The sequence below is a fragment of the Acinonyx jubatus genome, chromosome F2 (genome assembly GCF_027475565.1).
Source record: "Acinonyx jubatus isolate Ajub_Pintada_27869175 chromosome F2, VMU_Ajub_asm_v1.0, whole genome shotgun sequence".
Classification (NCBI taxonomy): Eukaryota; Metazoa; Chordata; class Mammalia; order Carnivora; family Felidae; genus Acinonyx; species Acinonyx jubatus.
The window spans coordinates 37,452,281-37,479,522 of NC_069394.1; the positions used below are offsets into that span (position 1 = coordinate 37,452,281).

At 34.1% G+C, this 27,242-nt stretch overlaps 1 protein-coding gene across 11 annotated transcripts in view; it reads right to left on the reverse strand.

The window, feature by feature from the left end:
- The window catches only part of VPS13B (vacuolar protein sorting 13 homolog B), a 794,855-nt gene that overhangs the window by 367,324 nt on the left and 400,289 nt on the right, over nt 1–27,242 (reverse strand). For all 11 annotated transcript variants that reach the window (XR_008292721.1, XM_053208413.1, XM_053208414.1 and 8 more), the window contains exon 24: nt 925–1,145. Coding sequence is in view for 10 of the 11 variants with exons in the window: in XM_053208413.1 (XP_053064388.1) it covers nt 925–1,145 (221 nt within the window). In the remaining variant the exon portion in view is untranslated. The remainder of the gene's footprint in view (nt 1–924; nt 1,146–27,242) is intronic.

Consider the following 27,242-nt stretch of genomic DNA (forward strand, 5'->3'; position numbering starts at 1 on the left):
ACTTATTTTAGGAGATTGTTATATATGTTGAAAAACTTTCACAGTCTAGTCAGAATTTACATTGTGCCACTTCACATGATATTTAGAAATCTGGCAACCATTAGGTCCCTTAATTCATCTTCCACTAACCAGGCAGGGAGAAGAGGAGAAGGAAGGAGGGTGGTATCAGTAAGGAGGCTCTATAAAATATGAAATAATATTTGGACCCGCTCTAAAAAACACACTCTAAAATTGGCTTAATTAGTGGTTTGTAGTCACTAACGCTGAGAGAAACTTAGATCAACACTGACCTGTCAGAATCAACACCTGTTATTTCAAAATATAATTTCAAATAGTATTCAACACTGATAATCTATGTAGAAAGTATATCACAGTCTGCTTGAGGTGAAAGAAACAAATTATCTGTATGCAATTAGTAATTTGTATACATCGCGGATTGGAATTCATATGAAATTGTAACACGACAGATTTCAGTATGTTTGGCCTACAGCAACTAAAATGTTACAGGATTAGCAAAATATATCTCTTAAGTACTAAACAATGCTTTTTAAAAAATATTACATGTTGAGCAAAAGAAGTCCTGGGTGAGAATCTGGCTGAAAATTATATTTGATCACTTTAAAGTCTCTTCCAGTCTGATAATAAAGTAGTTCTTCAGCTTTAAACACTTCACATCTGCAACTGATTTCATTCTTTCAGCCAAAAGATGCATTTATGCTGCCACCATTACATTTTCAGAAGAGTTTAAATTACAAAACTTGAGAGAGCTTCAAAGCAATACTTAATCTAACCATTCTGATCTTGATGACTCTGTTAAAAATAACTTAGGACACGAAACAGAAGAGAAACCCGTCACAAAATTGATAACAATTGTTCTTAAATCACATTATTTTAAATTTCCTTTCATAAATCAAACATACTAACCTGAGGATTTGAGCATTTTATCTGAAGTGACTCTAGGTCAACATGGAGACAGACAACAAATGAATGCCTTGTATCAGGTCCTGTAGCAAGTAGTTTTTGAGATGTAACAGCTAGAGTAGAGGTACAACCCATAGGTTCCACTAGGCAAAGTGTCACTTGTTTTCCAAAAAGGGTATACATGCTGAAATGATGCAAGCTGATAGTCCAAGGAAAAGCATTACCTGATAATAAGAACAAAAGGCAGTAGAGAAGCACACATATAAAATATAGTTGCCGCTTGATAGTAAAGGGTCTATTGTCTATTTTTGAAATGTGAAACATTTACTATAGCATCAAAAAAGCAAATATACTATCCCAGAGACAAATGTGGTAAATAATTTAACTGCTATTTAAAAGTAACCTTTGATAAATGTTAACATTTGCATTTATTATAACACTACTGTAACAATAATTATATATATTATACAACACGCAGAAATAGCAACACACTACTATATCAGTAATTATATATATTGTAAAACATGTAGAAATAGAACTTAAGGAAATGAGATACAGATATAAGTAGAAGTTCTGACTTCCTCTTCTTTCATCCTAGTGGATTGCATTGTGCAACTGCTTGGGATGTATTCATTTTACCTTGGAGACCACAGAAAATGTGTTCTATTGGGAAAATACAATGATTTTTGCATGGAGTGAAGGTGACCACAGATCTAGCTGAGGAATAAGAGAGGAAAAGAATAATCTATTATGGTCTCTTCGACTACCTGTACCAGAATCAGGTGCGTCCTTATATAAGCCACAGATGGCTGATTTTTAATTTGGACTTACTTGATCAGAATATCTGGGGGTAAGACCCAGGATGCATTTTGATATCTTCATTCTTATGTATGTTATTTTTAAATAAAATATACTTGAGAAAAAATAAGCACTCATAAATTTCAGGAGTGAAAGCAAAATTCCTTTTCTTCTTTTATACTTTTTATTAGTGCACCAAAGATTGATATAAATTATGAGATAAAGCCATTTTTTAATGCAGCTATAAAGTACTTTGTGAAGTGATTTTTAACCGTATACTTAGTATTGGAATATTTATTAACACTTATTCTTTAGATGTCAACTGATGCAAATTAGATTACTAGGACATAGCGTTGACTTCGCAGTTCTACTAGCACTTGTATGTGTAGATATTGTAGACATCTTTTTAAGTAGCCAAATTATTTTTAATAAATTGAAAATACTTAATTTCTAATTAGAGAGTTACTAGTACCCCACTGAAGATAAATTAGGAAATAGAAGAAGAAAAATCAAAATCAGTCATAAACTAGAAAATATAAAGAAGGAAAGTTAAAACCAGTCAAAATGAAACATACTAATGCCTCGATAAAGATAAGTTAGAAAATAAATAAAAAAGAAAAGTTGAAACTAGTCAAAACCCTGCTGCTCCAAATAACTATTAACGTAGTTTTATTTCCTTCTTGTTTTTTCTCCATTGTGCTGGATATGCCCACACAGAGCCAGGGTCACACTATATTTTTAGATGCACGTTATTTTGCAATGCTTAATTACTAACTGAATCATTTATATTTAAATTCCATATATATGGGATATTTATTTATATGTAATATAAATAAGCATTTAAACTATAAATGGTGATGTTAAGTAGATTCGGATTCTTACAAGTTTGAACACTCAAAATACCTTGACCAAATATAGCTTATAAGATTAAAACTAGAATCTTTGAAATTGAGCCTTGGATAATAGAATAAATCTAGCTACACAGGAGGCCACAATAACTTGACTGGAAACAATGAAAACTGCATAATAATGTGTGGTCAGCACTGTGGTACTGTGCCTGTCTTAAGACTTAAAATATTTGCCCCCAAGAAAGAATGACAAACTTTAAATCATCTGTAACTAATTCTAAAATTATTTTAAAACCTACACAAAGTGCTATGCTATTTACAAAATAAATGCTTTGCCAAATTTGTCTTAAAATATTCTGGAATGATTTCAGGTCACATATTTTAAAACTGGTAGTGAGCTATATATAGTTTCTCAAATTTTATGTTACCCAAGAAATGTTAAATGGTAGTTATGTTGGATGAAGAGCACCACATTTAAATTTGTTAAATTAAGAATGAATATCCCAAATGACATTAGTACTATCTGATATGTGTCTCTGCTTCTTCTTTGGAATGAGACCAATAATTGAAATTTGGTATATCATATTCTAAGTCTTAAACAGAACCTTTAAAACAATACTTTATGCCCATTTATTTAGTATGCAGATTGTCTTTTTATTTTTTTTTATTATTTTTAATTTTTTTTTCAACATTTATTTATTTTTGGGACAGAGAGAGACAGAGCATGAACGGGGGAGGGGCAGAGAGAGAGGGAGACACAGAATCGGAAACAGGCTCCAGGCTCTGAGCCATCAGCCCAGAGCCTGACGTGGGGCTCGAACTCCCGGACCGCGAGATCGTGACCTGGTTGAAGTCGGACGCTTAACCGACTGCGCCACCCAGGTGCCCCAACAGATTGTCTTTTTAAAAAGCACACTCTACCTAGAAGATGAGATCTTAACATGTAATGACAAAAATTCCTACAATTAATCATTCTGAAAAAATTATCAAAATAAATCGTTAGCTGCAAAAATATTCCTTTTACATGCACATGCACACAAAATAAAAACACCTTATCATTTATAACACTGGGAATATAATGTTCTAGGTATCCCCAAAATATGCTCAGACATCCACAAATGACATTCCAGAATCATTCATGATTCTGAGACCTTCAAGACTAGTATTTTACTTGAATTGTAAAGTTCTAATGCTGTAACATGTTTTATTTTAGATAAACTGTTGATGGAAGAATTCACAAGTTTTCAAAGTATCTAAAAGTAGCAAGAAAACTAAAAACAAAAAAAAAATTTGGTAATGCCATTTCTGTGTGAATTTGTAAAAACACTGTTTTGGACAGAGAAAAAGATATCAATAAAATAATTTTCAAGAAAATGACAAATACACAATGATGTGACTCATATTAAATAATCTGAAAGAGCATAATATAACTGGGCTATGGGGAAAAGTAAATACGTAAAGAAAATTCGGTAAGACTGTGTGCTACATGTGTCAACAATGGGGAAGGGGCACTGGACTTCATTAGACAATATTAAGTTACAACTGAGAGAAATTTTAAAAATTATCAGTGTGGATTTCCTTACATTGTATCGCATGATGATTTCACACATATTAGAAACAGAAGATAAAAAACAGGTTTAGGTAACATGGAAAATTACATATATATTACACACACACTCAAAAATTCCTATTATCAACGTTGGGGTCAGTAAACAGTGACTAATTATCAGACCCTCATCACGTGAATTATAAATTTACTTTCTGATCTTGAATCTTGGTGGGTAATGATCAATAATCTGAAAGGTCTCTCCCTTTCTAAAGATGCTCTACTAGACTACAGGAAAAACTGTACATACTTAGGATCAAGGTGAATCACTTTACAAACATTAATATGGCACATAAAAGTAGGTCAATATGGAGATACTCTCATTTTTCTTTTTTTAATCTTAGTCACTAAATGTCTTTATAAGCAAACAACAAAAATGTCTTCTAATTCGTTTCCCTTATGTCCCACAATTCAGCATGACTCAAGCAGGTTTTTGGTTTTTTTTCAACGTTTATTTATTTTTGGGACAGAGAGAGACAGAGCATGAACGGGGGAGGGGCAGAGAGAGAGGGAGACACAGAATCGGAAACAGGCTCCAGGCTCTGAGCCATCAGCCCAGAGCCTGACGCGGGGCTCGAACTCCCGGACCGCGAGATCGTGACCTGGCTGAAGTCGGACGCTTAACCGGCGGCGCCACACAGGCGCCCCTTAAGCAGGTTTTTATTTCAAATATGAATTGATAATGACAGAAATATTTTATTATCTAATGTGAGGTTAACACTTTGGAGGCAGATACACTTTATTCTACATACATAAATGAGCCAAATCTGCTGCCATTGTTTTCCCAAACCACTTAGCACTTGACTGATTAAAGACAGTTAATACAAAGGGTTCTTTAATTCTAAGTGATGTTAATTTAAATAATGAATATAACAAATTTTCCTGGCAGAGAGCAGCCAAAATGTCTATAAAACAGGTAAAATGAAAAAGAGTAACCTATAGATTTATTTGCTCTGCAGCCAAGAATTCTACATTTGGCACTTATATAACTCAACACAAAAAAAACCAAATAATTGACAATTAAAAAATGGGCAGAGGACCTGAACAGATATTATTCTAAAAGACATACAAATGATCATACGTATGTGAAAAAATACTCAATATCACTAATTACAGGAAAATGCAAATCAGAACCACAAAGAGATACCATCTCACACCAGTAAGAATGGCTAATATCCAAACAGCAGGAAATAACAAGTACTGGTGAAGATGTGGAGAAAAGGGAACACTTGTGCGCCGTTGTTGGGAATGCAAACTGGTGTAGCCACTATAAAGAACAGTATGGAAATTCCTCAAAAAAATTAAAATGAGTTAACATATGATCCAGGAATTCCACTGTTGGTTATTTACCCAAAGAAACAAAAGTGCTAATTCGAAAAGATATATGAATACCTATGGTTATTTCAGCACTATTTAAAACAGATAAGATATTCAAACACATTCTGAAAGAAAAACAAACACACATTCTCTTTTTACTCCCTTCTCCACATTTTATATATATGTTGTAATATTTACAGCTTTTTATTCATAATTTTCTCTAATTATGGCCATTACTTTTCCAGTTAAAGAAGTCCATTTAAAGTTTCTTGTAAGGCTGGTTTCGTGGTGATAAACTCCTGTATCTTTTGTTTGTCTTGGAAACTCTCTCCTTCAAATATGAATGATAATCTTGACATAATTTTCCATGTTTGAACTTAAATGACAATCATATTAACATAGACGATTTACTTAGGATGTTATATAAGAACCTCATGGTAACAAGAAACCCAAAACCTATGATACACAAAGAAAATAAAGAGAAAGAAAGACAAACATAACACAACAGATATGCATCATTCACAAAGGAGAGGAAGAAGAAAGGAACAAAGAACTACAAAAACCACCAGAAAACAAAATTTTTAAATGGCAGTAAGTAAGTTCATACCTATCAATAATTACTTTAAATGTAAATAGTCTAAATGCTCCAAGCAAAAGACATACTGCAACGGAATGAATAAAAATCAATACTCATCTACATGCTGCCAACAAAAGATTCACCTCGGACCTAAGACACATATAGAATGAAAGTGAAGGGATGGAAAAACATCCACTATGTAAATGGAAGAAAAAAAGTCCAGGTAGCAATACTTGTGTCAAACAAAACAGACTTTAAAACAAAGACTGTAACAAGACAATAAGGGCATTGCATAATGACAAAAATATCAATCCAAAAAAAAAAAAAACATATAACAATTGTAGGTACTCAAGCAACAATGGGACACCTAAATATATTAAGCAAATATTATCAGACATAAAGAGAGAAATTTATGGTAATAATAGTAGAGGACACTCCACTTATACCAATGTATAGATAACCCAGATAGAAAATCACTAAGGAAACAATGGCTTTGAATGACACAATGGACCAGATGGATATAACAGAAATATACAGAACGCCCCATCCAAAACCAACAGAATATTGCATTCTTTGCAACTGAACATGAAACACTCTCCAAAAAATCACATTATAGGCCATAAAACAAGCATCAATAAATTTAAGAAGAATGAAATGAGAATGGGAAGCAGGAGACAGATGCACAGCTTTCAGTAACTGAAAACAGCCACCTCCTCAGAGAGAGGAAGGCATTCATGCAAAGCGCAAGTGTAGGTAGGTGTTGTCCCAAACTGTATCCTTACGAAAACAGAGATGCACATTTCTAAATGCATTTCATGAAAGCCTTTTGTATATATAGCTTGTGTTTTGCTACTACATGTAAACATCATGATTAGCAAATAAAAATACTTTTATAAATGCTTTCAAAACAAAAGACTGAAATTATACCATGTATCTTTTCTGATAACTATATGAAACAAAAAATAAATCACATGAAAAAAAGTGTAAAAAACACAAACAAATGGAGATGAAACAACATGATACTAAACAACCAATTGGTCAACGAAACAATCAAATAAGAAATAAAAAAATACACAGAGATAAGTGAAAATGAAAACACAAAGGTCCCAAATCTTTGGTATACAGTGAAAGCAATTCTAAGAGGTAATAATACAACAACACAAGCATTCCTCAAGAACCAAGAAAAAGCTTAAATAAACAATCTAACCTTACACCTAAAGGAACTAGAAAAAGAAGAAAAAACAAAACCCAAAGGGACTAGAAGTAAGGAAGTAATTAAGATCCAAGCAGAAACAAATGACAAAGAGACCCCCTCCAAAAAAAAAAAAAAAATCAACGAAACCTAGGGCTAGTTCTTGAAAAGATAAACAAAACTGACAAACCCTTAGCCAGACTCATCAAGAAAAAGAGAAAGGACTCAAATAAATAAAATCAGAAATGAGAGAAGTAACAACTGACACAAAAGAAAGACAAAAGATTGTATCAAACTACATGGCATGTAATATTAAAAGTTACATGCCAACAAACTGGACAACCTAAAAGATATGGATATGGATAAATTGCTAGAAACATAACAGTCTTCCAAAACTGAACCATGAAGAAATAGAAAATCTGAACAGACCATTTACAAGTAACAAAAGTGCACTGCCAATCAAAAAACTACCAAAAACCAAAAGTCTAGGATGAAACGGCCTCACAGGTGAATTCCACTAGACACTTAAAGAAAAGTTAATACCTATTCTCCACAAACCATTCCAAAGAATACAAGACAAATGAAAGTTTCTAAATACATTCTATGAGGCCAATATTACACTGATAGCAAAACCAGACAGACACCAAAAAAAAAAAAAAAAAAAAAGAAAGAAAGAAAAGGAAAAGAAAAAGAAAAAATAAAGAAGGAAAGCAAGCAAGCGAGCTACAGGCCAATATCCCTGAAAAACACAGATACAAAAATCTTCAACAAATAATAGCAAACTGCATACAACAATATATTAAAAACATAATCCACTAAGTTCAGGTGTGACTTATTCCAGGATGAAAAGATGGATCAATATTTGCAAATCAACCATCACCATGTATCACATCAACAAAAAAAAGGATAGAAACCCTACGTTCATTTCAATAGATGTAGAAAAAGCATGTGACAAGATTCAATATCCATTCATGATACAACACCTAACAAATTGGGGTTAGAGGGCAGACTTCAACATTATAAAGGTCATATGAAAACTTCCCAGCTATCACAGTCAATGGCAAAAAATTGAGAGCTTCCCCTGGAAGGTTAGGAACAAAATAAGGATGTCCATTCTCACCACTTTTACTCAACATAGTACTAGAAATCTGAGCTAGAACAATCAGATAAGAAAAAGAAATAACAGGCAACTGTAGCAGAAAAGAATTTAAACTGTCACTGTATTCAGATGAAATGATACTATACACAGAAAATCCTGAAGACTCCACCAAAAAACTACTACAAGGAATAAACGGATTCAGTAAAGTGGCACAATACAAAAGTAATGCCTAGAAATGGGTAGCATTTCTATACACTAAGGACAAAGAAAGAGATACTTTAAAAAAAAAACATCCATTTATAAAACTTTACCAAAACGAATAAAATATCTAGGAAAAAACAACCAAAGAGATACAAAACCTGTACTCTGAAAACTATAAAACACTGATGAAAAAACTGAAGACAAAGCAAACACAGAAAAAGATACTGGATGGATTGGAAAAATACTGTTAAAATGTCCATGGCACCCAAAGCCATCTACAGATTCAATGCGATCCCTATCAAAATACAAATGGCATTTTTCACAAAACTAGAATGAAGAATGATTAACATTAGTATACAATTACAGAAAACTCCAAATAGCCAAAACCATCCTGAGAAAGAACAACGTTGCAGGCATCACAATACCAGATTTCAAGATATGCTACAAAGCTATATATCAAAACAATATGGTACTGGCACAAAAAAAATTCTACATAGATAAATGGAACAGAATAGATAGCCAAGAAATAAACACATGGTCAATCAATCAATTCAAAGGAGGCAAAAATATATAATGGGGAAAAGACAGAATTTTTAAAATATGGTGCTGGGAAAACTGTACAGCAACATGTAAAAGAATGCAACTGGACTACATTCTTTTTTTTTAATGTTTATTTTGGGGGGGGGGAGAGAGAGAGAAAGAGAGAAAGAGAGAGAGAGCGAGAGAGCGCACAAGCACAAGCAGGGGAAGGGCAGAGAGAGATGGAGAAAGAGAATCCCAAGCAGAATCCATGCTCTCCATGCCAAGCCAGGTGCAGGACTCAATTACATAAACCATGAGATCATGGCCTGAGACAATATCACAAGTCAGATGCTTAATCGGCTGAGCCCCTCAGGTACCCTTAAAGTGGACTACTTTCCAAAATCAAACACAAAAATAAACTCAAAATGGATTAAAGACCTAAATGTAAAACCCGAAACCATAAAAATCCTAGAAGAGAGCACATGCAGTAATTTCTCTAACACTGGCGGTAGGAACTTTTTCTAGATACATTTCCTGAGAGAAGAGAAATAAAAACAAAAATAAACTACTGAGACTACATCAAAATAAAAAGCTTACTTTTTTTAAATTAAAAAAGTATAAAAATAAAAACCTGCACAGCAAAGGGAATAATCAACAAAACTAAAAGGCAACCTATGAAAAGGAAGAAGATATTTGCAAATGCTATATCTGATAAAAGGTTACCATCCAAAATAAATAAGAAATTCTACAACACTCACACACAAAATGAATAATCCAATTAAAAATGGGCAAAAGACATGAACAGACATTTCTCCAAAGACATACAGATGACGAACAGACACATGAAAAGATGCTCAACATCACTCATCATAAGGGAACTGAAAATCAAAACCACAATGCAGCAAAAAAAGAACCCTTATGCACTGTTGGTGGGAATGCAAATTGGTGCAGCCACTGTGGAAAAGACTATGAAGGTTACTCAAAAAATTAAAAATTGAAATACCATATGATACAATAAATTCACTCCTGGGTATTTACCCAGAGAAAATGAAAATACTAACTCAAAAAGAAATATGCAAGCTTATATTTATTGCACCATTACTTAGAACAGTCAAGACATAGAAGCAACTTGAGTGTCCATCAACAGACAACAAATGGATAAGGAAAATGTTCTGTGTGTGAGTATACATACACAATGGAATATTACACAGCCATAAAAAAAGAGATCAGGGGCTCCTGGGTGGCTCAGTCGGTTGACCGTCCGACTTCAGCTCAGGTCACGATCTCACGGTTCGTGAGTTCGAGCCCCGCGTCAGGCTCTGGGCTGATGGCTCAGAGCCTGGAGCCTGCTTCTGATTCTGTGTCTCCCTCTCTCTCTGCCCCTCCCCCATTCATGCTCTGCCTCTCTCTGTCTCAAAAATAAATAAACATTAAAAAAAATTAAAAAAAAAAAAGAGATCATGCATTTGAGACAAGATGGGTGGACCTAGAGGATATAATGATAAGTGAAATAAGTCACACAGAGTAGGCAAAGTGTCATATGATTTCACTTTTATTTAAGAAGCAAAATGAAGAAACAAAGATAAAGGAGACAGATACAAAAACACATTCTTAAATACAGAGAACAAACTAGTCGTTGCCAGAGAGAAAGAGGGTAAGGGAGGTGAAATAAATGAGATTATCACAGACTTATCCTGAGGAGCAGTGAGTAATGTATAGAATTGTTGACTCATTATATTGCACAACTCAAACTAGTAAAATGTCGTTAATTATGCTTTAATTAAAAAGGGAAGAGAAAGGGGATGCGTGGGGGGTTCAGTCAGTTAAGCATCTGACTTTAGCTCAGGTCATAACCTTGTGGTTTGTGAGTTTCATCTCAGCACTGAGCCCTAAAGAGCTCAGAGCCTGGAGCCTGCTTTGGATTCTGTTTCTCCCTTTCTCTCTCTCTGCCCCTCCCCAGCCCTCCCTCAAAAATAAACATTAAAAGAAAAGGAAAGAAATGAAAAATGTAGGCCACAATAGTAGATTCATGGTGGTGTAAGGAAAAATAAAATGAGCCTATCAACAGAAATTAGCCAACCTGAAAAAAAAAGAAAAAATATTGAAGAATTAACAGAGCCACAGAGACCTAAAGAACAACATCAAGCATACTAATATAAAAGTGACATAAGACCCAGAAGGCAAGAAAAAGAATAGAAAAATATTTGAGGAAACAATGCCTGGAAAATCCTCAAATTGATAAACAGCATTAATACATATATCCAACCAATTCAAGTCCAAAGATGATAAATACTAACACACTAACACCTAGATTTATTATAAGCAAATTGGTGAAAATTAAAGAACAAGAGAAATTCTTGAAATCAGGAAAAAAAAAACCTAATTAGCATATAGTAGAAACTTGATATGTTTAAAGCTGATTTTTATGTAAAATAATGGGAGTTCAGAAGGCAGTATGATCAATAACAGCGAAATCATGAAAACAGCAAAAATGTCCATCAATAGATGAATGGATAAAAAGAAAGTTGTATGTATGTATGTATGTGAGTGTGTCTCTTTCTCTATATATAGACACACACACATAATTATGTATATTGTAGTAATATTCCAGTGTGTGTGTGTGTGTATATATATACACACACATGTATCCATATATACACAAGTACACATATCCATACATACACACAATGGAATATTAGTCATAAAAATGAATAAACTCTCACTGTTTACAATGACATGGATGGAGGTAGAGAATATTATGCTACGTGAAATAAGTCATTAAAAGAAAGACAAATACCATATGATTTAACTAATATGTGGAATTAAAGAAACAAAACAAATTATTACAGGGAAAAAAAGAGAAAGAGGAAAACTAAGAAAATAACTGTAACTATAGCAAACAAATGGATGGTTACCAGAGGGGAGATGGGATGGGGGGATGGGGGATGGATGAAATAGGTGATGGGATTTAATGAGTACACTTATAATGATCACCAGGTGTTTTTATAGAAGGGCTGACTTACTAAATTCTACATATGAAACTAACTGAAATTAAAAAAAAAAACTAAGAAAAAAGAAGGGAGTGAAAAATCACATTCCAATATAGGAAAGAAAATACACTGTAAAGCAAGAACTCTATAGTCAGAAAAAATTATGTTCCAAATATTAAGATGAAAAAAAAAATAATCCCAGATGAACAAAGAGCTGAGAGAACTCATTGCTAGCAAAGTGCCTTATGAGAAATACTAAAGTAAGTCCATCAGGTGTTAATTCAAACCCACAGGAAAAAATGAAGAGAAATGGATATGATCAACATGGTTTAATATGAAAAAGTACAAATGTATTATTTCCCATTTCTCTTATGTTCTTTAAAAGGCAATTAATTATATAAAGCAATAAATATAATACTGTATTGTTATGATTCATAGAGATATAATCTGTGTGAACAGAATGGGGTAGAGAACTATCTTAGAACAAACTTTCATAATTTACAAGAAATGAACTAAAAGGGGAGTTAAAATAGTGGAGTAGGAGGAGGATCTTATGTTTGCCTCATCCCTCAAACACAGCAAGATAATTATCAAGTCATTCTGAAAACGGAGGAAAACGATATGAGAATAGAATCAACAGCACAATTAGAAGGAGAAAAGAGGCCATATCGTGGAAGGCAGGAAGTGAGGAGATGTGATGGGGGAGAAAAGAATCGTGGGTGCTACAGAGGGGAGAGAGCTCTGATCATGGAGAGAGGGAGGGAGGGAGAGAAGCATGCAGATGATTCCCCAAGAAAAACACTTTCCCAAAACCACTGACTGGGGAAATGAGAGGGGCTGATTATTTTAAGCTTTTAAAAGCAATGGAACTCAAAGCCTAAAGTTTTAGAAGTCCACACCATCACTCCAGTCAAGCCTGGTGAGTGTAGTGGTGCTCCTATGGAGAAGGAGGGCAGAAGTCTAAGGGTGAGCAGTGTGTTCTGAGACTCCCCTGGGTCATACTGGGAAAGACAGTTCCCCTTCTTGGAGTGCATTTGATGGTACTGTCTCTCAGGGGACAAAAGAGTTGGTGGGGCACCACTGTGTGGCTGCATTCATTAGCAAATGAGCTGAGACACCGACTGAGGGCAGCTAACCTGGAATCCAGCTTTTTGCTGCGCCTCAGCAGACTCCCAAGCCCCTGCATGTTGGTGCAACTGCCCTTCTAGAAACCCTCCCACAGAGGATGAGCATGGGTCCAAGCCATGCCACATTCCTAAAATTTGGAGTTTTGAAACCCACACATGTGCCTGAGGTAAAACACAGGAGCTTTGCACTACCAGGCAGTCAAATGACTCAGACAGAGACACAGTGAAGGCAAGCATCTGACAAAAGCCTGGGATGCAAGAGAGGAGATTGCTCTTCTCTGAGGGCTTCCTGAACAGTGGAAGGTACAACCTCCCCCTCCAGAGAAGAGAGCAGGCTGATGTTGTTTTTATCCCAGGTATCATCATAGCCAGATTTCAGTAAGTGGAGGTTTGAGCTGATGACACTAACCCCCCCCCCCCTTGTGTACTGCAGGTGTCTTTTTTACTAGGGCAAGTGTGATTGAGAGCCAGAACAATAGTGGACCTCTTCCCCAGAAGACCAGCACAAACACCCCACATGTTCCAGGTCTACTGACCAAAGTGCTGCAGAGCTTCAGCTCTAATGGAAATAAGACAAGGCACATGCTTTCCTAACACACAAAAGACAAAGTCATAGACAAAATGCAAAGACGGAGGAATTCATCCCTAAAGAAATAACAAGAAGAGGTCACAGCCAGGAAGCTAATCAAAACAGATATAAGTAATATGTTTGAACCAGAATTTAAAACAATAATTATAAGGATACTAGCTGAGCTTGAGAAAAACAAAGAAAGAACCAGAGAGACCCTTACTACAGAGATAAAAGACCTAGTCAGGCTGAAATAAAAATGTTATAAATGAGATGTAAAACAGAAAGTATGTAATAAGCACAAGGATAGAAGAATCAAAGGAAGGAATAAGTGATATAGAAGATAAAATTATGCAAAATAAGGATGCTGAAAAGAAGGAAAGAAAAATGTTAAATCACAAATGTAGACTGAGGGAACTCAGTAACTCCATAAAGTGTAATAACATTTGTATCATAGGAGTCCCAGAAGAAGAAGAGAGGGAAAGGGAGCAGAAGGTTCGTTTTAGCAAATTATAGCTGAAAATGTATCTAATCTGGGTTAAAAAACAGACATCCAAATCCAGAAAGCACAGAGAACTTCCATCAAAATCAAAAAGAGCCTGCCAACACTAAGAAATATCATAGTAAAATTTACAAACTACAAACATAAGGAAAGACTTCTGAAAGCACCAAGAGAAATCACTAACCTACAAGGGAAGACAAAACAGATTAGCAACAGATCTCTCCACAGAAACCTGGCAGGCCAGAAGGGAGAAGCATGATATATTCAACAGGCTGAATGGGAAAAATATGCAGCCAAGAATACTTTAGCCAGCAAGGCTGTAATTCAGAACAGAAGTAGAGATAAAGAGTTGCCCAAATAAAACCTAAAGAAGTTTGTGATCACTAAACCAGCCTTGCAAGAAATATTAAAGGAGACTCTTTGAGTAAGAAAGACCAAAAGCAACAAAGACTAGAAATTAACAGAGAAAATCTCCAGAAGAAAATGACTTTACATGTAATACAATGACACTAAATTCATATCTGTCAATAATCACTCTGAATGTAAATGGACTAAATGCTCTAATCAGAATACACAGGATATCAGAATGGATGAAAAAAATACTCATCTATATGTTAGCTAAAAGAGACTCATTTTAGACAGATGCAGACTGAAAGTGAGGGGGTGGAGAAACATCTATCATACTAATGGACATCAAAAGAATGCTGGAGTAGCCATACTTATATTAGAGAAATTACACTTTAAAACAAAGACTCAAGAGAAGAAGAAGGGCATCATAAAGAGGTCTTTTCAACAAGAAGATCTAACAACTGTAAATATGTATGCCCCCAAATATATATATATATATATAAATTAATGACAAAGATAAAGAAACTCATTGATACCAATACAAGAACATAATAGTAGGGGATTTTAACACACCACTTACAACAAGGGACAGATCATCTATGCAGAAAATCAACAAGAAAACAATGGTTTTGAATGACACACTTGACCAGATGGACTTCAGAGAGATATTCAAAGCACTGCATCCTAAAGCAGAATACACATTCTTTTTGAGTGCACATGGAACATTCACCAGAATAGATCACATACTGGATCACAAATCAGGTGACAAGTACAAGAAGACAGAGATCATACCATGGATATTTTCTGACCACAATGCTATGAAACTTGAAGTCAACCACAAGAAAAAATTTGGGAAGACCACAAATACATGGAAGTTAAAGAACACCCTACAAAATAATGAATGGGTTAACCAGGAAATTTTAAAAAATCCAAAACTTTTTTTAAGTGGATGCAGATGAAAATGAAATGCAACAGTTCAGAATCTTTAATATGGAACAAAGATGGTCACAAGGTGGAATTATATAGCAATGCAGGCTTACCTCAAGAAGCAAGCAAAGTCTCAAATACACAACCTAATCTTAAGCCTGAAGGAGCTAGAAAAAGAACAAATGAAGCCTACAGCCAGCTGAAGAAAGAAAATAATAAAGATTGGAGCAGAAATAAACGATATAGAATCTAAAAAGAAAACATATATAACAAAACTAAGAGCTGATTCTTCGCTAGAATAAGTAAAATTGATAAACGGGCAGTCAGACTTTTCAAAAAAAACGGAGAAAGAGTATAAATAAATAAAATCATGAATGAAAGATGAGAGATCACAACCAACACCACAGAAATAAAATAATTATAAGAGAATATTATGAAAAATTATGTACCAACAAATTGGGCAATCTGGAACAAAGAGATAAATTCTTAGAAGCATACAAACTACCAAAACTGAACCAGGAAGAAATAGAAAATTTGAACAGACCCATAACCAACAAACAAATTGTATCAGCAATCAAAAATCTCTCGACAAACAAAAGTCCAGGGCCATATGTCTTCCCAGGAGAATTCTACCAATCATTTAAAGAAGAGTTTGTCTATTCCTCTTAAACTGTTCCAAAAAGTAGAAATAGAAGGAAAACTTCTAAACTCACTCTATGACACCAGCATTACCTTGATTCTCAAACCAAAGATCCCACTAAAAAGGAGAATTACAGGCCAATATTCTTGATGAACAGGAATGCAAAAATTCCCAACAAGATACTACACAAATTGAATCCAAAATACATTAAAAAATTATTCACTGTGATCATGTGGGATTTGTCCTGGGCTGTAGGGGTGGTTCAATAATTGAAAACCAACAAGATATACCACATTAATAAAAGAAAGGATAAGAACCATATGACCCTCTCATTAGATGCAGCAGAAAAAGCATCTGACAAAATACAGCATCCATTCTTGTATTTTTTTTTTCAAATATTATTTAAATTCTAGTTAGTTAACATACACAGTGCAATATTGGTTTCAGACACAGAATTCAATGATTCATCACTTACACACAATACCCAGTGCTCATAATAAGTGCTCTCCTTAATAACCATCACCCATCTAGCACCAACCATCCATTCTTGATAAAAACCTCAACAAAGTAGGGATACAGGGAACATCTAAACATCAAAAAGGCCACATACGAAAGACCAACAGCTAGTACCATCCTCAATGGGGAAAAACAGACAGGTTTTCCTTCTATGGGGAAGAACAAGATAGGCATGTCCACTCTCATCAATGTTATTTAACATAGTACTAAAATTCCTAGCCTCAGCAATCAGACAACAAACAGAAATAAAAGGCATCCAAACCAGCAAGGGAGAAGTTAAATTTTCACTATTCCCAGATAACATGATACTCTATGTAGAAAACCTGGAAAGAAAAGACTCCACCAAAAAACTGCTAAAACTATTACACAAATTCAGCAGAGTCACATGATATAAAATCAATGTACGGAAACCCGTTGCATTTCTATATACCAATAACAAATCAGCAGAAAGAGAAACCAAGGAATTAATCTCATTTACAAAAACACCAAAAACCGTAAGACACCTAGGAATAAATGTAACCAATAAGGTAAAAGATCTGTACTGTGAAAACGATAGAACACTTATGAAAGAAACTAAAGATGACACAAAGAAATGGAAACACATTCTGTGCTCATGGATTACAAGAAAAAATATTGTTAAAATATCTATAATATTCAAAGCAATCTATGCATTTAATGCAGTCCTTCCTTATCAAAATACCACCAGCATTCTTCTCAGAGCTAGAATAAACAATCCTAAAATTTGTATAGAACCACGAAAGACTCTATTCAGTCAAAGCAATCTTGAAAAAGAAAAGCAAAGCTGGGGGCATCACAATTCCACACTTAAAGCTATAATACAAAGCTGTAGTCATCAAGACAGTATGGTACTGGCACAAAAACAGACACAGAGATCAATGCAATAGAATAAAAAAAAACAGAAATGGACATACAACTATATAGTCAAATAATCTTCATTAAAGCAGGAAGAATATCCAGTGGGAAAAAAGTCTCTTCAACAAATGGTGTTGGGAAAACTGGACAGCAAAATGCAGAAAAATAAAACTGGACCATTTTCTTACACTATACACAAAAGTCATTTAACAATGGATGAAAAACCTAAGTGTGAGACAGGAAACCATCAAAATTCTAGAGGAGAATACAAGCAGCAACATCTTTGACCTTGGGTGGAGCAACTTCTTACTAGACACATCTCCAGAGGGAAGGGAAACAAAAGCAAAAATAAATTATTGAGATTTCACCAAGATAGAAAGTTCCTACACAATGAAGGAAACAATCAACAAAACAAAAAGGCAGCCTATGGAATGGGAGAATACATTTGCAAATGAAATATCTGATAAAGGATTAGTGTACAAAATCTGTAAAGAATTTATCAAGCTCAGCACCCAAAAAACAAACAATCCAGTGAAGAAATGTAAAGACATGAATAGACATTTTTCTACAGAAGACAACCAGATGGCCAACAGACACATGAAAAGATGCTCAATATCACTCATCAGGGAAATACAAATCAAAACTGCAATGAGATACCACCTCACACCTGTCAGAATGGCTAAAATTAACAACACAGGAAACAACAGATGCTAGTGAAGATATGGAGAAAGGGAACCCTCTTACAGTGTTGGTTGGTAGGAATCCAAACTGCTGTAGCCACTATGGAAAAGAGTATGGAGATTCTTCAGAAAGTTAAAAATAGAACTACTGCATGACCCAGCAATCAAGCTACTAGGTCTTTACTCAAAGGATACAAAAATACAGATTTAAACGGGCACATGCACATATAGCAGCATTAACAACAACAGCCAAATTATGGAATGAGCCCAAATGTCTGTTGTCTGATGACTGGATAAAAAAGATGTGGTAAATATAGACACTGGAGTATTACTCAGCTATCAAAAAGAATCACATCTTGCCATTTGCAATAATGTAGATAGAGTATATTATGCTAAGCAACATAAGTCAGTAGAGAAAGACAAACATCCTATGATTTCACTCATAAGTGGAATTTAAGAAACAAAACAGACAAACATAGGGGAAGGAGGGAGAAAAGAAAAGGAAGCAAAGCATAAGAGACTCTTAACAACAGAGAACAAACTGAGTGTCGAGGCAGGGGAAGTGGTTGGGGGATGGGCTAAATGGATGATGGGTATTAAGAAGGGCACTTGTGATGAACACTGGCTGTTATATGTAAGTGATGAATCATTAATTTTTAAGTTTACTTATTTATTTATTCTAAAAGAGAGAGAGAAAGAGAGAGAGAGAGAGAGCCAGCAGGGAAGGGGCAGAGAGAGGGAGAGAGAAAATCCCAAGCAGGTCCACACTGTCAGCACAGAGTGCTACCTGGGTTCGATCTGACCAACTGCAAGATCATTAATTCATTCATTCTACTCCTGAAATTAATATTACACAAATTTTAACTAACTAGAATTTAAAACAAATTTGAAAAAAAAAAGTTCAGTTTAATCCCTATGCCAAGAATATTACCACATTCAATAAATATTTTTGAATCAGTTTAAAAAGTTTGCAAACTTAAATATTTTAAAGTATATGGCAGATAGGGCATCCAATATTTCCCCCAAATTCTCAAATCTTGACAAAACTGATTTATCACAATTGGAAAATTGGAATAAAAACCTGAAACTAAAAAAAAAAAAAAAAAAAAAAGATTAAGTTAAAATATATCTAAGTTAAAGTGTGATAAATTCAGGAGCATAATAATACAATTCCTAGAGTCACCTTTAAAAAAGTATACAGTAGGGTGTATACCCTGGGTGGCTCAGTCAGTTGAATGTCTGACTTCTGGTCAAGTCACGATCTCATGGTTCGTGAGTTTGAGCCCTGCATCAGGCTTACTGCTGTCAGCGTGAGACCTACTTGGAATCCTTTGTACCCCCCTTTCTCTCTCTCTCTCTGTCCCTCCCACACACTTGCTCGCTTGCTCTTTCAAAAATAAATACATTAAAAAAAGAGATAAAATCCAGTTTCCTCAGAAAAGAGAACCGTAATTATAAAAAACAATACATAGTAAAAAGAAAAACTGATGGAGAAAATAGAATCGTACACTAAAATATACATTTCAGATATAGGAGGCAGTAAAAAAAGATCAGAGGAACAAAATACACAAAACAAAAAATAGCTAATGACCCATTTTATTCAAATATGTCAATAAGACACAAAATATAGATGGTCTAAACACCTCACTTAAAAATAAGGTATTTTCAGACTGCAAAAATAAGCAAGACCTAACTAAATTAATTACCTTCATTCAAAAACAGAACTACATTTAAAGTAAAAGGATGGGGGAGGGGAACATGGGTTGCTCAGTCAGTGGAGCATCCAACTTGAGCTCAGTTCATGATCTCAACATTCATGAGTTCAAACACTGCATCAGGCTTGCAGTTGTTAGCCTGTCAGCATGAAGTCTACTTTGGATCCTCTCTCCTCCTCTCTCTCTTCCCTTTACCTGTTGACACACTCTCTCTCAAATATCAAATAAAATATTTTTAAAAATTTAAAGTAAAAGGATGGGAAAGATACATCATAAAACTATAAGCACAAAAATACTGGAATAACTATAATAAATAACAAAATAAATTTAAGAAAGTATTATAGAAAGAAAGACATTTAATAGGGAAATATATGAAGCAAAACCTGACAAGATTTAAAGCTAAGCAACTAAACAGTAACACTTGAATATCTCAATACTCCACTCTCAATAATAGAATAAGTAGATAGAAAGTCAGCATTGGTACAGAAGAGTATAAAGCAATATCAACCCATTTGATCTAACTGACATACATAGAATGTTGCACCAACTACTGTAGAAAATTCACTGAAGCACATATGGAACACCATAGACCATATGATAGACCATAATGCAAGTCTTAATATAGTTAAAAGGATTGAAATTATTAAATATATGGTCTAGACCACAATGGGACTAAATTAGAAAACAGGAAAAAATAGAAACCTGAAATTTTCAAATACATGGAAGTTAAACAATGCATGGTTTCTAAATAACTGGGGGCCAGAGAAGAAAGCATAAGGAAAATTCAAAATATTGTGAAGTAAATAACAGTATTTGGAAATTAGAATAATGCTTAAAGAAAAGTTTATAGTATTAAGTGTCTGTATCATACATTTCATATCCATAACTTAAGTTATCCCCTTAAGAAACACAACAGAAAAACAATAAAGCTAAAAGTTGATTCTATGAATAGATCAGCAATGTGATAACCCTTTAACTAGACTAACCTCAAAAAAAGGAGAATCCACAACTTACTAAAATGAAGAATTAAAGGAGGAATATTACATCAACCCTAAAGAAATTTAAAAGGATTAAAATACAGTATTGTGAACAATTCTGTATGCCGCAACAATTTAGAAAACTTAGATAAATGGATAACTTTCTAGACACAATTTATTAAGACTGACTAGAAGAGGAACAGAAACTCTGAATAGACCTGAAACAAATAAAGTGATTGAATTATTAATTCAAAAACTTTCTACAAAAAAAGGTCTACCCATTCCCCAGCGCTTCAAGGGTGATTTCTACCAAAATTAACAAAATAATGCTATTTGTCCAGGAACTCTTCCAGAAACAGAACAGGTGGAAAGACTTCCCAACTCATTCTACAAGGCTAGCATTATCCTGTTATGAAAACCAGGGCAGACGCTGCCAGAAAACTATAAACTAAAATCTGTCAAAATCCTTAAAAAAAAAAAAAAAAAAAAAAAAAAAAGCAAACTGTGTCCAGTACCATATGAAGAGATGATACACCATAACCCAGCAGGACCCATCTCCAAATCCAAGATTAGTTTAATCATTTAATCAATTAATTATGTAAAACTGATTAATATGCAACATTAATAGTAAAAGACACACACACCAGTATCTGAATGGTTTCATAAAAGCATCTGAAAAAACTCAAACCATTTCATGGTAAAAAGCCTGAAAAAATTGGGAATAGAATGGATCTTTCTTAACCTGATGAAGGACATCTATGAAAAATACATAGCTACCATAATACTTAGTGGTGACATTCTATAGGCTTTCTCTCTAGACTTGGGAATAAGGCAAGGATATGTGTTCTCATTAGTTCTACTCAGCATTGTACCGAAGATTCCAGCCAATGTACTAAGGTAAAAACAAAAGAAAAAAAAAATGACGTGCAGATTGGAAACAAAGAAGTAACAGAGTCTTTATTCATAGATGGCATGGCTCACTTTATAGAAAATTTCAGAGACTCCACACTAACAACTAGAATAAACAAGTCTGGTGAGGTCACAGGATATGAGGGAAATATACAAAATTATACTTTTAGATACAGGCAATGAAAAATTTTAAAAATGAAAATAAACATAATTCTATTCACAGCAACTTAAATGCATTTTAAAATTTTAACAAGGACATGCAAGGCATTCAAGACACTGAAATCTGCAAAATACTGCTGAATAAAATTGAAGACATAAATAAAAGGAGAAACATTTTAGGATCATAAACTGAAGGACTCAACATTGTCAAGATGGGAAATATCCCCAATATTTCATTTGTAAGTTAAATGCCATTCCTATCAAAGTCTTTGCAGGCTCTTTTTTGTAGAAACCAATAAGCTAACGTTTAAACTTGCATAAGAATGCAAAGAATCTAAAATAGACAAAATAATTTCAAAGAAAAAAAAGGAAGTTGGACGACTTGTAGTACATAATTTTAAAGACAATATAACACCACAGTAATTATCACTGTGTGGTACAGGCACAAGGATAGGCATATAGATCAATGGAATAGAATTGAGAGTACAGGGGGAAAAAAGGGACTTAGATTTATGGTTGACTGATTTTCAGCAAAGGTGCCAAGACAGTTCCATAAGGACAATCTTTTGAATATGATGCTAAGAAAATTAAATATCCACATATAATAAAATGAATTTAAGACTCTTACCTCATATCATACAAAAAAAAAAACATCAAAAAGGACCATAGACCATATTGTAAGAGTTAAAACTAAGTCACCCAAAGCACAATTAATAAAGAAAATGAAAGAGGATTTTATTAAATTCTAAAATTTAAGTTATAAAAATATTAGGAAAATGCAAATTCAAACTATGGAAACAGCCCCAGTGTCCATCAACTGATGAATGGATAAAGACAATGCAGTATATATATACATAATGGAATATTACTCAACCATAATAAAGAGAATGAAATCTTCCCGTTTGCAATAATGTGAATGGAGCTACTGAGTATTATGCTAAGTGAAATAAGTCAGTCAGTAAGACAAATACCATATGATTTTACCCATATGTGCAAGTTAAGAAACAAAACAAACAAGCATAGAGGATAAAAAAGTAAAGAGGGAGAGAAGCAAATGAAGAAACAGACTCAACTATAAAGAACTGACAGATACCAGAGGAGAGGCAGGTGGAGGGATGGGTAAAATAGGTGATGCAGATTAAGGAGTGCACTTGTTGTGATGAGCACCTGGTGATGTATCAAAGTGGTTAATCACTACTATATTGTATACCTGAAACAAATAACACTGCAAGCTAACTAACTGGAATTTGAATTAAAAAAAAAAAAAGAAAATGCAAACAAAAGCCCCAACCTAGAAGAAAATATTAGTAAATAACATATCTGAAAAAGGACCTGCATCTAGAACATATAAGAACTCTTACAACTCAAAAATTAGAAGATAACTAAAAAATGGACAATTTAAATACACATTTCACTAAGGAAATATGTAGTAAGTACATGAAAAAAGTCCATTAACATTAGTCATTACAGAAACGCAAACTGACTGCCCCAATAAAGTACTACATACTCTTTTAGAATGGCAAAAATACCAAGTGCTGGCAAAGATATATTGAAAGTAAAACTCTAATACGTTAATAGTGGTAATGTCAAATGGTACAATCACTTCTGAAATGTTGGGCAATTTCTTGAAATGTTCAATAAAAAGTTACTGTAAAATCCAGTAATTCTACCCCAAAGACTCTATCCATGATAAATAATATTTGTCTATATAAATTCATGTACCCAAATGTTCATAGCAGCATTAATCATAATAGTCAAAAACTGATGACTGCACAATTGAATATTAACTGTAAAATTAATAAACAAAATGTGACATAACCACAGAATTATTACTCGTAATTGTCATTATGTACATGGTACATAATGATACATGGTATATAATGAATGAACTTTAAAAATATTACACTAAGTGATGGGGTACCTGGTTGGCTCAGTCGGTTAAGCGTCCGACATTGGCTCAGGTCATGATCTTGTGGTTTGAGTTTGAGCCCTGCGTCGGGCTCTGTGCTGACAGCTCAGAGCCTGGAGCCCACTTTGGATTCTGTGTATCCCTGTCTCTCTGCCCCCCCCCACTTGTGCTCTGTCTCTATCAAAAATAAATAAATGTAAAAAATTTTTTTTTAATGAAAATATTATACTAAGTGAAAAAAAGTGTACCCTGGGTACACTGATACATAAATACATAAGGTCTTAAGATGCAAAAAACTACATACTGTATGATTCCCTTTTAATAAGTGTCCAGAAAAGCCAAGTTTATAAAGACAGAAATCAGATCAATAGGGGGTTAGGACTGGAGTGTGGGGAACAGAAATTAATTGCAAAATGGACATAAGGGAAATCTGAGGTGACAGAAATGTTATACAACGGTATTGTAGTGATGGTTGCATACCTTTATACATTTCCTCAAAAATCGCTGAACTGTAGGCATACAATGAGTAAATATTATGAATGTAAATTATATTTCAAAAGAGGTATTTAAAAATATAAGGACAGTAGTAGAAAAGGAAACAGTCAAGCCCAACTTGTCAGTGGGTGAGCAGAGCTACTATTGTTCAAGGTCCTCATTTACATTCCACTCTCTGGCATACTTTGGTCGCTAATGATCACTTCTGAGACTCTTCTATTGATGATTAGAGATCACTGAATGCCCATTCCCTAAGATAATTTGACTTTCTCTGTTCCTTGTAACCTGAGAAAATATGATTTACAAAGGACAAAGTCCACATACACTAAACCCAAGAGTTAAGGCAGATTTTTTTTGAATCCTCTTACTTTTAGATGGAAATGGTTTCAAAACATGTTATGCCCCTGTGAAATGTGCAGAATATAATAAATGGAAAAAAAAGTACTGAAAATTTTGTCAGGAGTTATTATCTTAACTGTACATCATGAATATAATCATTTTACAACATGGATACTATATACGTATATGTATGTATATATTTATCAAACAAAATAGAAAAAACAAGCTCTGGGAAGAAATACAAAACTAAATCGTTAACACTGGTTATCACCAAAGTGATTTTTCTCTCTTGTATATTCGTGCTTTAAAAGTTCCTTTAATGAAGACTTATGCTAAGTGAGATAAGTCAGAGAGAGGAAGACAAATACTATATATCACTTGCATATGGAATCTAAACAAGCTGTACTCACAGAGACAGAGAGTAGGATGGTGGTTACCAGGGACTCAGGGGTGGGAAAATTGGGGGGATGCTGTTAAAGGTTACAAACTTGCAACTAGAAGATGAAGAAGTTCTGGAATCCTAATGTACAACTTACTGATTATAGTCAGTAATACTGCATTACATACTTTAAAGTTGCTAAGAGACTAGGTATTAAATGTTCTCATCACAAAAGAGAAATGATAATTATGTGACCTACAGAAGTGTTAGCTGACACCATGATGATAATCATATTGCAATATATAAATGTAGCAAACTGATATGTTATATACCTTAAACTTACACAATGCTATGTGTCAATTATATCCCAATTTTTAAAAAATTCCTTTAATGAAACTATGTTACCTTGGTATCATTTCAAAAACCCATTTTTATGATCTTAAGTGAATTGTAAATTATATATTTTAAAGGTAAAATATACACTAGTTCTGCCATTTTTGTTTTTGTTTATAAAATTGATCGCATATGTGTGTGGGGGGCTGTTGGGAAATACAAAATTGACTGACAGGGAAGCAATTAAGTAAGGTTCATTCTCAAGTCTTTGAAAGTCACAGAATCCATGACTAAACAAATGATGGAGCAGAATGGATGTGAGCTATTGAGAAAATAATGATGTATACAGCAATTGTATTAACTACATTTAGGCATTTCAACACCTTAACTTCATTTGTAATACATACATGATGGTATCCAAGAGATTTAACAGCAGCAGCATCGAGAACAAATCTTAAGCTTTTTTCTGAGCTTCTTCTTTTCCCCAAGGTATCTTATTTACGTATGGATTAAGGACTACAATTAAAGACATTGAGTAAAACTGGAAAAAATGTAATGTAATAGTACATCTTCTTTCAGAAGAAGTAGAAATTATAATTATCAAATTAAGATATTAAAAAACTCAAGATAGAACAATATAAACCAAAAAGATAAAAAAGAATTACATGGGAAAACTTTCTGTTTTTCATAGATGCTCAACAATTTTAACATCAGTTTCTATGAAAATTCACTAAAGCCAACAATAGCAAAGTTTTAATTTATAAATGATCTCAATATTCCATTTCTGTCAAAATATTTTATTAAAGTTGCAGGCAACTCTTTCAAAGAAGAAAAAACAAACCTCTACTAGGCACAGTGTAGAAACCCATCTGCTCAGAGGTGTGAGATAGATGTAGCAAATTACATCTGCAAGCCTCACTGCAAATGCTTCGTAATGAAACTCAAGATGTTGATTTTGACCCAAACACCCTATACAGATTGGATCTGACCACATTAGAGATCATCTCTCCCTTTCTATGGCAATTGAAATCAGATGACACATTTCAACAAACAGCTCCTCATTATGAACTTTTGAAGTCCAAATTCAGTTATGCCTGAAATCTAGGAGAACCCTCCATGCTCATTCTATTGATCATTTTGTAATTGTTTTTCTTTTTTTTTCATGTCATAATGACAAAGAATTTTTTTCAATTATTTATGAACTTGAAGACACATCAGAAATTTACCTTTTCATTCTTTAAGTTCTTTTTTCTCCTTACAGTAACCAAAAATTATTTGCCGAATAGCATACTCTACAACTATTTAGTGAACCCCTATTTTGTGCCATTCATTGTGCTAAATTGTGCTAAATGATAGGAATAGTACCGTGAACAAGACAGATACACTTCTTACACTTTTTACCCTAGGAGGGCAATCAGGAGCTGAACAAAAATAATTAAAATAGGGATAGGAGTATTAAGAGTGATGAGTCAGAAGCAGTAACATCACAGAACAGACGGAGCTGGCAAGTTAAATACATAGAAGCCTAAAAAGTGAGACGAAAGGCTAGAAAAAAGATCAAGAAGGAGGCAGTCACATATACAGCATATGCTAAGACCCTGCAACAGTAGAGTTGTCCTTGTTTAAACACAGAAAAAGATAGGCTGGGGGTGGGCAGTAGCAAGCAGTGGGGAGAGCAGCCCTACTTTTCTCTACAGAAACAATGGATTTGAATTTCCTTTGTAAATCAGAGCGGTATGATTAACAACCCCATCACTATACACAGACATACACAC